This window comes from Anolis sagrei, chromosome 5, assembly GCF_037176765.1.
Source record: "Anolis sagrei isolate rAnoSag1 chromosome 5, rAnoSag1.mat, whole genome shotgun sequence".
Taxonomy (NCBI): domain Eukaryota; kingdom Metazoa; phylum Chordata; class Lepidosauria; order Squamata; family Dactyloidae; genus Anolis; species Anolis sagrei.
In genome coordinates, this window is record NC_090025.1 from 143,393,568 (window position 1) to 143,406,752 (window position 13,185).

Consider the following 13,185-nt stretch of genomic DNA (forward strand, 5'->3'; position numbering starts at 1 on the left):
CTTGTGTGAAAGAATTGGCCACCTGCAAGGACGTTGTCCAGGGGATGCCCAGATGGTTTTTTTTAAAAATGTTTTACCACCCTTGTGGGAGGCTTCTCTCGTGTCTCCGCAGACAGAGGGAGCTCATCTGCACTCTCCCCACATTCGAACCTGTGACCTGTCGGTCTTCAGTCCTGCCGGCACAAGGGTTTAACCCATCGCACCACTGGGGGCTCCAGGCTGATTGATGTATTACAGGTATTGTGGTGGAAAAGAAGACCATGGACCAGATGGAGAACCTATAGAAAGAAGTTTCACAAGTGAGAATTTTCCAGTGACAAGGATAAAAGTTTCTGCTAGTGGACTGTCAGAGCCTAAATCCTGCTGTCAGTGATGGCTAGAGTAGACTTACTGAATTAGTGGGATTTACCTATGTGTCAGCAATTGATTGCATAGATCAATTCTACTGCGGACAATCCAATGTAATGTCAACCTCAGCTTCTTGAACATAGTCAGTCTAATACACATTCTCCTCCCTATACCTCACATATTTACTGGTTCAACTTGGACTGACACTTACTCAGAAAAACATAATCAAAGTAGGTTTAAATATTTTTGAACTGTTTTATGAAAATAAAGGCATCCAGAGCATTTGTTGGGCAATGTCCTAGGGTAGCTTGCAAACCTTTGTTCTGAGTCAAAACTCAATAAATTTCTGTGAGTTGTAGGAGTCAGGAGCAAAGCACAACGATGCTCTTTCATGTCTCAGAGGTGTCCTTTACTTTTCCCATTGCGACTCTCAACTATATGAAGGATATCTGTTTCTTTAGCATCAGCCTGTCCTAGAAAGTAGTTTATGTCAAATGTATTTAGAGAAGGAGAAACAGGAGTACTTGGAGTGCTCAGGTTGCTTTTTCCAGAAGACGTCTTAGGAGATTCTGGTAGGAGAGGAGCCATTTCTGTGGTGGGCACCATAGGTTGAGTGACAGCATCTGGGAATCTCCATAATGGACTATCAGATATATTTTGAGATGAACAAGGTTGCTTTCCCCCTTGGTTCCTCATGGATGAATCCTGCAGCCTGGATTCCATGTGAAGTGGTTCTGTTTTTGAAGGCAATATTGGTGGATGTGTCGGACTGTTTTGTGATGCATTGGGAGCCAGCCCAAGTCCCTCAGAGTCAGTCTGTGATCCACTTTGACTCCTAGAATCGTCCTCTGTCAGGATGTGAGTTGCTGTGCTGTTTGCTTCTTCATCCGTTCTGGCTTCTCTGCCCTCAGATTCAGTAACGTTTTTTTCAGAAACAATGGGATCCATTTTGATTATGTTCTCCTCCCCAGTGGACTGGCAACCTGTCTCTAGAGCATCATTCTTGCTGGTTTCTCTTATAATCCCAAGATCCATACTCCCGTGTCCCTTCATACTCTTCTCGGGACCTTCATAGCTTTTCCTTTCATTGGAGGCAAAATGTCTGCCCCTGGAATGGATTTCTAATAAATTGCCGATGTGGTGCATTTCGTGGGATGGGAAAAAAACAGAGTTTTCACTGGATTGTCTTTGGTAGTTCCTAGTCGGCACAGAGGACTCTTCACGGACACTTAGAAATCGCTTCATTCTTCTCAGCACCGAATGCTGCCTTCTGGGTTTATCATAATCCCGGTGCCAGTTTTCTCCATGCAGGAATTGGCTGTCTGCGAGACTGCAAGAGAAAACATGAAAGTGCTTATATATAGCATATAGCAATACTAAAGTGGTGTGAGCTGTTGTCACAAAAAAATATCAGTCATGGTCATGAGAATGGTTCGCAACAACAGCAGCTGTAACAACAAAAACAACAGCCCAAAACAACTTTGGAGAGGAAAAGGACCTATGTTTCTAGAGTGCTTGTAACTCCTTTTGGAAATGCAATAGACATGAGAAGCAGGGGCATAATGGAATATCCTAGAAAAAGAGTATATCTGGTCAGCTGGAGCAATGAATCAGAGCCTCTACACTGGAATATATTATTTATAGGTTCCACTTTTTAATGTGTGGGTAAATTGCACCCCCATGAGGCTATTTTGCTTTGCTTGTAGTTTTGTATATCTGCTTCTTACCCATAGTGTCCATTTAACTGGACACTATGGGAGAGAGTTTGCTAGAAGGTATTGACCTCGGGTTTGATCAAGCCAAGTTCTTGTTTTGTTCTGCACTGTCTGTCATTTGCTATATTCTTTCCATAATCAGTGACCTAAACTTTAATCCTGGTTTAAGTGTGGGCTGTTCATGGGGAATCATAAGGAGCTGTTTTGACCATGCAAAACCATCATACAAAGTTGTAGAGTTACAACATACCCCATTTCAATTGTTGATCCAAGGAAGGATGGGATGCAGGAATCTGCTGCTGCTAATGTATATGGTGGGCGAGCTGATAAATCATCCCAGTAAATATCCTTTTTCATTCGTGGTAAATTCATGTGCATTTCATCAACTGCCAGAAGTGACACCTAGGATGATGACTGGGAATTACAATACTTACAGTGCTATCAGAAGCCTAAAAACCTTAGCCACAGGACAAAGAAATACATAATTAAGTTGGCACATTTTATGGTTAGATAATAATGATAATAATAATAATAATAATAATAATAATAATAATTTAAAGATGAAATTGCAAAGCCTCTGGCACAAGCCAGTCAAGGTGGTCCCAGTGATCAGGTACGGTGCCTAAAAACCTTGGCCTGCACTTAAACACAATCAGTGCTGACAAAATTACTATCTGTCAGCTGCAAAAGGCCACCCTACTGAAATCTGCATGCATTATTCGCCGGTACATCACATAGTTCTAGACACTTGGGAAGTGTCTGATGTGTGATCCAATTCAACAACCAGCATAGTGATCTTGTTTGCTGTGTACTAATCTTGTTGTATTTCAAATAACAACAACAACAACTTAATTTTTGTATCTCGCTTCCATCTCCCTGAAGGGACTCAGGGCGGCTTACATATGGCACACCATGCCAAATACACATAAAAACAAACACACAATACAATACAAAATAAAACCAAAGACAAATACAACAAAGTTTAAGCTCAAAACAGTGCCCCATAACCTATGATGAGAACTGTCATAACACATAGCCAACTGTAAACAGGAGCAAGGAGTAGGATAGTGCAAATTTTAGCAAATGAACTAGGGCGTGGGATGAAAGTGCAGTGCTGTGGCATTAAATTGTAGACCATTGGGACTAGACATTCTCAAAGGCTTGTCCAAACGTCCAAGTCTTCGATTTCTTCCTGAAGGAGGACAGTGTGGGGCCTGCCTAATCTCTATAGGGAGGGCATTCCAAATTATTCCAAATAATTTGCTGCACTTCATTTTAAACTTCTTTTGAATTGTGTGGCTATTTCAGAAGTAATTTGCAAAAGTGCCTGATGTTCAAGGGGAAAAACAAGTTCCTACTGGATGTATTCAAGCTTTGTATTTGGGAGCTGTAGACAACAGTCTACGAGGGCTGGTCTGGTAGACTGTTTTGAGTGAAGCACCTACTGCCCTCAACACTGTATGATAGGATGAAAGGGAAGCAAATCACTGGATACTTCTACTCTAGAAAATGTCACAAACAAGAGGTCTGGTGATGTGATCTAACTGAATACGTTAATGGGTGATGGAAGTTACTTTTTTGGACTGGCCATGCACACTGAGAGTGGTCAAAAAGTAACTTTCCCAGATATTTTGCTTACACACTCACAATTGCAGACCCATCAAATAAACTAGAATCCCCAAGAACAGAGATGGTTATGAGGTGGAGCTGAACCTAAAGACATGTTTGGAAGCAGGAGAAGTATCTCAAGGTGGGAGTGGTACTTTGAAAAGGAAGGTAATTTGAAAAGATAGTGCATTGTTGTCTGTTTCTGCTGCCCATTTCTTTGGAATGGCTGTAGTGGATTCTCCAGGGATCTGCCTGATCACTTCCTTCTCCTCTCCAGGTTTCTCAAGCCACAGTTGGCACCAACGCTCAATGGCAGGGAGGGGGAAGCATAAAGAAATATCATCTTGATTCAGGAGTTGTTGAATGGGGTTTGCAGGATTGCTGCTTTGTGGGTTTTCTCGTCTTATTGCCGACTTTTCTTAACCCACCTCCAGTGTTTTGGACCCCCAAAGCAATTTCCTTTCTTGATCTGAGGCATATATGGCAGAAAGTATAGTTGATTATTTTGCCATTCAAAGCAGAGCTTGGATGACTTAATGTCCAGTGAGAGAAATATTTTCTCATTGGTTTGATGCACGGTTTTTTTTTTTTATTTGAATGGTGTGATCTGGCTGTTTCTTATGATCCGAAATTTAGACTATTCCTGGTTTTTGCTGGCAAAGGGAGATAAATTGCTTTGAGAGGCCAAAAAGAAAAAAAGGGAGGTTGGTGAGATGGTGAACTCTGATCACATCAGATGGATTTCAGCAGGGTGTTGGATGTTTCAATGATGATATTGTTCTGTTAATCTTTGAGATGTCAGAGCATGGGATGCCCCGGGTTGCACAACAGCATGATCAAAGAAAGTAATAATAGTTTGAAGCTTATTACGAAGCTTACCTGCAGATTCCTATCAATGCACCAGTTTGTTTCAAAATCATCATCATCTTCCCCAAATGGGTTGATAAGCTGCTCAGCAACCTGCAGACAGAATTGTGCATCATACTGTAAATACATATAATTGCTTTCCAACAGAGAGATATGGAGAGCTTAATACTGCCTAATGAGATAATACAAAGAGCTTGATACTGCCTAATGAAGAGATAAAGAAAAATCTTTATACTGCAGGTTTGTAGTAATGATAATGGTGTTTGAAAAGGATAAGGCATCTGCTGCATAATGATGAGTAGTTTTCATATTTCCCCATTTGCATTAGGACCATAGCATACTAGAAGGCCTGCTTTTCCTTTTCCAACCGAGGTCTTTTTGCTTTTCCAACATAGGTCCTGAGAACACACACACACCCCTACATTGCAATAGTGGGGAAAGTTCCAGTTGGTTAACAATGTGATTTAAGGATAGAGCTTGGAAAGATAATTTTAAAAAGAAATGAATAATGTATTCAATAAAAATACACTAACTTTGAATATTGACACTATTTTTGCAGCATATTTTTTGTTTGGCAACTTTTTGCATCATATATATATATATATATATATATATATATATATATATAAACCATTGCAATGCAAAGATACAGAATGGGGGACGATGTCTGGCTCGACAGTAGTACGTCTGAAAAACATCTTGGAGTTAAACATGAGCTAACAATATCATGCACCAGCTAAAAAAGCCAATGGGATTTTGGCCTGAATAAATAGGGGTCTAGTGTCTTGATCCGGGGAAATCATACTACCCCTCTGTTCTCCTTGGTAAGACCACACCTGGAATATATGTGTCCAGTTATGGGCACTGCAATTGAAGGGAGATGTTGAGAAGCTGGAATGTGCCCAGAGAAGGGTGACTAAAATGATGAAGGGTCTGGAGAACAACTATGAGGAGCAGCTCAAAGAGCTAGATATGTTTAGCCTGAAGAAGATAAGGCTGAGAGGAGATGTGATGAGAGCCATGTATAAATATGTGAGGGAAAGTCATAGGGAGGAGGAAGCGAGCTTGTTTTCTGCTACCTTGGAGACTAGGACATGTCTCTGTAGTTTGAACAATGGCTTCAAACAACAGAAAAGGAGATTCCACCTGAACATTAGGAAGAACTTCCTAACTTTGAGAGCTGTTCAGCAGTGGAACTCTCTGCCCCGGAGTGTGGTAGAGACTCCTTCCTTGGAGGGTTTTAAACAGAAGCTGGATGGCCATCTGTTGGGGGTGCTTTGAATGCAATTTTCCAGCTTCTTGGCAGTGGGTTGGACTAGATGGCCCACCAGATCTCTTCCAACTATATGATTCTATGATATAATGATATAAATATATAGTATAAAACATGTGGAGAAATCCATGAAAAACGACGTAAGAATGCTTATGGAAAAAAGTTTAAAGAATAACCAGAAAATACTACTTGTTACCCTAAATATTAAGTATAGATTGCCCTTGTTGTATTACTTTTGAGATGCACCTTTGTTACGTTACTTTTAAGTTATTACTTCCAAAATTGGTGCGGTTTTCAGAACCACTGCCTCATGCACATAAACATTCTGTGTATGGAATTTAAAAAATGAGAAATGTCTTCTACATCTGTATCTCCATTGCACAATTGCTCCTCATGCAAATGAACATTCTGTGTATGGAATTCAAAAATGAGAAATGTGTTCATATGCACAATTGCCCTGCCTCAATCATTGTTTTTACAGGAAGCTCAGACGCTGTCAACTTCATCTTGTAATGTTCTGTTTTTCTCACTGCTTCTTCCATCTTCTTTCTTACCAGAAAAAAAATCCATTCAAGAAACAAATGGGGAAGAGCCTCTGATTAGAAGCATTGGTAGACTTATCTATCATATAATCCAGTTCAAAGCCGATAATTTGGATTCAGAAACTTGATTATTTGGCAGTGTAGATGAGTCATAGAAGTCCCTAAAGTAGTGGTACCCAACCTTTTTTTGACCAGGGACAACTCTCCAACATTAGTACCAAAAAGTTTACAAATCAGTTTTTGGTCATCTTTAGATTTGGTTTGGTTATTTAGGGTGCTGATTCAGAAAATTCCATTGGATAGACCAAATCAGGTCTAGTTTCTGATACAAAACATATGCCATCCAGTAATCGCCATCTTCCCACCCACAGAAAAGCGTATTTAATAAGCCTCGTCACTATAAGAGATTTTCATGAGAACAGTTGCTTTCATTGCAATAGTGTAGTAACAGTGGGGCCACTGACAATATTTTAGTTCTTGTGGACCACTGGTGGTCCACGGACCAGAGGCTGGGAAATACAGAGATAAAGCTACACAGTGATAATTAGTCTTAGAGTCAAACTAGATGTTATGTTTGTTGTGATTGTTTTAATCCCAGTTATGTTCCTCTGAAGCCTATTATGAGTTTTCTTACCTATGTATTTTGTGTTTGGTGTGCTTTGTTTTATGAATGACCATTAGAAGGTAAATATGCATTTACAAGTCTAATGGCTGAAGAATATAGCCTAGAGGAAATTCAACTGTGGGAAGAAAACACATCAAATATATAGAATACATATTTCCAAAAACATCTAGTATGAACTCACGAAGCAATCATTCCTCAAGGCCACATTGAGTAGCAGAATGTGGACTAGTCAAACACAGCACCCAGCTGGTTTCAAGTTGAATTTGTGACTCATGTACTATTGTGTTTGCTTCAACACCACAGAAATATGACAACAAGATTTGTTGTACTAGAGACTAGGTATATAGTCCTGAGCAACAAGCATAGAGCAGGGAACAGGCCTATAAAAGAAGTATACAAGAGTGACTACAAAGGAAACATTGTGCTGGCAGGGTGAAAGACTGATCCTGCCATGAGCGCGTGGCATGTGATCTCATGTGATTTGGAGGAGAAAGCAACAATTAAATGCTATTTTGGGTATCCCTGGATGTGACATCTAAATGGATTATAAACTAATCCAGGACAACACAGAGGATTAAAGGGTCACAAGTGAGGCCACTATTGTCCCACATATAATTCATATCACTGGCAGCGAGGCAACAATCGGGAAGAACATCTTTCCACAACCACTTCACTTACTAAGAAAAAGATGCACTTTAATAATTTAAGTTCCTCTGTGCAGCACGAGAAATAAACTTTAGCTCTTCTTCATGCACTTGTAGCAGGCTGACAGTTCTACAATAATATTTAAACTGCATAAAAAGATATATAGGAATCCAGTGGCATGTTTGAGATTAATGGGCAAGAAGGCATTTTTAGCAACAGTGTTTGTGGACAAGTTACTTCATCTGATCCATGGAGTGAATCCAGTCAGTATCAAAGATTCTGCACACAATTTAACTTATTTTAAGAAGCAGGAGGATTGATTTCAGACTAGAAACAGCATTGGGGAGGGGGGGCGCGGGGGGAAATTCCCCTGTGTGATAAGGTAAGTACATATGGATCCATGTATGTATTCCTGCATATCAGGGGATTGGACTGGGTTGCTTTTCCAGCTCAGTGTTTCTATATATCAGTGGTTCCCAACTAGTGGTCGTGGAACACCAGTGATCCGCAAGAACTAAAATATGGTCCATGTCCTCACCGTTACTACACCATTGCAATGTCCTACGGCCCACGCCCCCTTCCTCATGGCCATGAGCCCATGGTGAGGTGGTGAGAGAAAGATGTTAGGGACAGTTTCTTGGGTCTCTCACTCTGCTATTTGTATTTTTATCAACCTTAGTCCCCCTCCTAGTCTTTTTTTTTTTAACATGGGTGTTAACAAAACCCATGGATAATAACACAGCCCAACCAAAGATGCAGGTAAAACATCAGGAGAGAATGCTTCTAGAACATGACCATGCAGCCCAAAAAACCTACAACAACCCAAATTTCTTTTTCTTGGTGTCTTCATTTTTAGGCCTGTTCCTGGGTTATTTGGGGTTGTTGTAACCAAACTGAATCTAGAGTTGACCAAAAACTGATTCGTAACCCTTTTGGTACTAATGTTGGAGAGTCGTCCCTGGTCAAGTGGTCCCTGGTCAAAAAAAGGTTAGGAACCACTGCTATATATCTATAAATTCAAGTTTCTGTGACCTGCCTTGAAGAATGTTTGAATGCTTCCGGTAATGCATTATGGAGAAACTTGTTTTCCCATATACATGGAAAGGTGCAATTGTTAGTACCTTATTTTTTTTCACCACTGGCAACCTCTACAGTACAAAGAGAAAGTCCTGATTGCTCCCATATGTCAGTGCTCTGGATTTATGTCAATTCTTTGGATGATTGCCTTGAGTTACATGGGCCCTTGAGACAGATTCACACAACCATGCCCTCATTTTCTCCCTGCATCAGTCACCCATGTTACTTGTGAGTCATTCAGTGTAAATCAGTTCAGTCGACACCTGATTCACATCCTTATAACTTTGTGCCATCTTCTGACAATTGATATGAATGTATATTGGAATTGACAGCAATAGGCTTTCCCTTTTATGTTTAGAGCACCTCTGAACATCATGGAGGATTTTGGAGTGGGAGGGTTACTCCTTCCTTTGTCAGATGGGATGCAGTTTTGGGGCTACATCTCTGGAGTCTTAAACTATTTCCCCTTTTAATTAACCAATGCAAAGGCACTAGGGAGCAAAGAATCAATATGACACTTGTGTGGCAGTATCAATATGGTATTTATAGTGAGGTGCAGATTCATCAGCTGAAAATCAATATTCATTAGAAGCCATTTAATAGGCAGTATAACTTTTATTTGTAATTAGGTGCTTTGTGGGATAGCAGAGAGGAAGTCACAATGAGCTTGTGGCATTAAGTAATTTCTTTTCATATTTGCTTGGTGTCAGATGGATTTGTCTGGCCATGAGTGTGAACAAGAGTAAACAAGTATGGCTATGGGTTGCTGTGAGTTTTCCAGGCTGTATGGCCATGCTCCAGAAGCATTCTCTCCTGACGTTTCACTCACATCCATGGCAGGCATCCTCAGAGGTTGAGGGGTCTGTTGGAAACTAGGCAAGTGAGGTGTATATATCTGTGGAATGTCCAGAGAGGGAGAAAGAACTCTTGTCTATTTGAGGCAAATGTGAATGTTGCAACTGGCCACCTTGATTAGCATTTAATGGCCTTGCAGCTTCAAAGCCTGGCTGCTTCTTGTCTTGGGGAATCCTTTGTTAGGAGGTGTGCGTTAGCCATAATTGTTTCCTGTCTGGAATTCCTGTTTTCTGAGTGTTGTTCTTTATTTACTGCCCTGATTTTAGAGGCAATAGCACAAAATTCCTTCACCCTCTGGACTGTGGCCCTTTTCTTAAGAGATCTAAACAGAATTAAATCCTCATCAATGCCACACATTTCTGGTGGCCTCTAGTAGCATAATATCTTTACACAGCTTTTCTGGCATCAAGTTTCGGCATACATTGTGTATTTGGGAGTTATGCTGTCATGTGTACTTTTTCAGACCTTGAGAAAGAAGGTATCGAAGTACTTCCATTCACAAGGCTCCCAACCCTGCAAGCTCCATTTTCTTGGCTATCAGATGGCAGTGATACACTCAAACCTGTTTTAGCTGAAAGAGAAAGAAGTTCTCTTATGCTGGGGGTGAGGTCTGCCCCTTCTTCCCTCTTTGCAGAAAAGCAGGTGGGACAAGTCCAGGGACACCAAACACAGGCAATTAATGGATGGCAATACAGAGCTTGACCACTTCCCCAACCATTGCTGTGCACTGAGTGAAGCAGTCAGCCAGAAAGAACAGCTTGTTCCACCGATTCCCACATTATACAGAATTAACAGCCGCCCCAGGCATCAGATTTTACTTGCCATTAAAAGGGTAGAACACTGTTAATAATTTCTCTTTTTATCTCTATGTTATTAATACCCGGGAGGTGGAGAGGTGTTTGTTGTGTGTCAAAATATCTTAGCTGGCTCAGGACATTACACATTATGCCATAAGTGAGAGTAAATTGTCTTGGTACTTCCTTGGACCAGTGTTAGGTGAGTAATGTTTAATTCAAAGCACAATTAAACAAATTATTTGTACTTCCACAAGCTGTTCCTTGACTCTATTGCTCTTTCACCGTGTTTTGTATTTGTTGTAGGAATTGGTAGTTTTGGTGATGACTTTTAAACTTCCACATGTCTATGACTTTAGAAATAGGAGGTAGAAATATTTTAAATAAAATACATGCTAATTTTAGAAATGTTATCACCTTTGTTACTATTTTTAGTGAAATGGTTGAAGTGTAGGCAGGAACGGCATATAATATAATATACATTCTCGTTTCAGTCTTCCTGATGGAGTGTTATGTGATGTTCAAAGTGTATGGGTTCCTTTATAAGCACATACATGCACACAGTTGGAGTATGAGAAGCAAAGTAATATTTGAAGTAATGTTAACAAGCTATATATAGTAAAGGTAAAGGTTTCCCCTGATACTAAGTCTAGTCGTGTCCAACTCTGGAGGGTGGTGCTCATCTCCATTTCTAAGCCGAAGAGCTGGCATTGTCCATAAACACCTCCAAGGCCATGTGGCCAGCATGACTGCATGGAGCACTGTTACCTTCTTGCAGAAGTGGTACCTATTGATTTACTCACATTTGCATGTTTTCAAACTGCTAGATTGGCAGAAGCTGGGCCTAACAGCAGGAGCTGACCCGCTTCCCAGATTTGGTCTATAAGTTCAGCAGCTCAGTGGATTAACCCACTGCGCCATCAAAGGGCCCTATAAGCTATATATAGAACTGGGAAAAAACTGCTTTCTTGATTTTTAGCTGCTTGCAAAGTTAGATTCCAATTGGTTGAATACCCATACTTTTTCTGGTAACAGAAAGGACATCGTACAGAGACCTTGGAATCTGTAAGCAGAGCATGATCCAGAAATAGTGCTAACACTGTAATTGCGAAAGCCAAATCTTTTAGTATGAACAATTTCATCAGTGTGAAGGTGCAAGAAACATGTTCACTGCAGAATTACCACCATGCTCCCTTGCACAGAAACGATTGATAACAAGGTGTTTGGGATATCTCCTAAAACAAGTTGTACATTTGGTACACAAGTGCTACTAAATAACTGCCAACTCTTCCTTCAAATGTGCATAGTGATATGTTTGGGGTAAACTAATGGTTTGTGCAACATCATAACAAATGCTGCACAGCTTTGACTAAAAGATCCCTTTACTTTCATTGATTTAGAAGAATCTCAGTCACCAAGTTTGGATAAAATTTCAAGGAAATTCAGAACTCATTTAAAATTGCCAGGCAGTTTACCTTAAGCCATCCCGCATAGAAGAAAAACTGTAGCAATGTGAAGATAGGAACGTAAAGATCCAAATCATGACCTTGATAGTTTTGGTCAGGGTCCAAAAACTGACGTCCTATCAGGCATGTGAAGAAGAAAGTATAGACAGCAAGAGTGACAACCTAAAATGAGTTAAAATGGCATTAAGAGTAACAGTATTGATCCTGTTATTTTATTTTATAATCTTAAGAATACTATAATGTCAGTACCATTAATACTATAGGATTACCTTTGGAATATTTTGCTTCAGTGAATCTCTACTTTTGGCCTTCCAGATATTTGGGATCTGAGTCCCAGAGACTTGGGTTAGCATACCCAGGGATTTTGGGAGATGAGGTCCAAAATATCTGGAGGGCCAAATGTTGCGAACTACTGCTCTTAATTAGTATATTAATGCTATACTGTTAACAAGGAAAATGTAATTAATGTTGTTGTGAATCAGTCTTTGCCAGCCTACTGAGTCTCAGATGAGCTAGGCTACATTTCCTATAGTCCTAGCAACATGGACATTTTGCCTGTATATGATGATGAGCTACATTCTGGAAGGAATCACTGGAGAATTCACATATGGAAAATTTATGAAACTATAATGGAAGGAAATACAAACCTATCAATGACTGATCATGCATTGAAGTTTAAAGTCCTCCATCCCCAAATGCATGTCATATGTGATAAACGTACCTGTGTGTATACTAGTGGAATTCCAACCCAGTCATAACCAAAGAGCAAGCTGCACCATGATCGATACCGATTCATCTCCTAAACAGGAAGCACAAAACAAAGAAAATATGTCATGTAAAACAACAGCAACATTTTGCAGCTATTGGCACAGTGAGACTTTGCCTGTAGAGATATGATAGATTTTCTGACTGTTGATTGTTTAATTTATACACTGCCTTTCTCCATAGGTATGAAAGGCAGCTTATAAATCAATGGCTGCATTAGCTGATCAGCAACTTCAAAATTCGGACTAAGCTATTGACTGACTGTTTATGCAATTGACTGTTTATGTGTGCACTAGATTTTGCAGACCTTTGGAGTTGGTGCCTCTAAGACTTGCATCTTCTCTGTTCAAAAAACTTTAAAATATGTCTGCCATATACTCATGGAAGACATTGTATAATTTCCTGTCACCAATTTAGAGGGCATACAGACAGGCCCATAGCAAAAAATATATAATATAATATAATAAAATAAAATATAGGGGTGGGGGTGGGTGGGGGGGGGGAAAGGACGGTTGAAACAATGTTTATTCTGTTAATGAATCCTAAAAAGTAGGTCCATAAGACAAAATAATGTAAATTTTATGACTTATTCTATATTTTCTACA

The 13,185-nt window shown here is 40.0% G+C and overlaps 1 protein-coding gene across 1 annotated transcript in view; it reads right to left on the reverse strand.

The window, feature by feature from the left end:
* Positions 1–589: 589 nt before the first annotated feature.
* The window catches only part of BEST3 (bestrophin 3), a 31,389-nt gene continuing 18,793 nt past the window's right edge, over positions 590–13,185 (reverse strand). The window contains exons 6-10 of the mRNA XM_060777471.2: positions 12,537–12,614; positions 11,825–11,977; positions 4,551–4,631; positions 2,314–2,465; positions 590–1,678 (exon numbers count right to left, since the gene is read on the reverse strand). Coding sequence (XP_060633454.2) covers positions 745–1,678; positions 2,314–2,465; positions 4,551–4,631; positions 11,825–11,977; positions 12,537–12,614 — 1,398 coding nt within the window. The 3' untranslated portion in view covers positions 590–744. The remainder of the gene's footprint in view (positions 1,679–2,313; positions 2,466–4,550; positions 4,632–11,824; positions 11,978–12,536; positions 12,615–13,185) is intronic.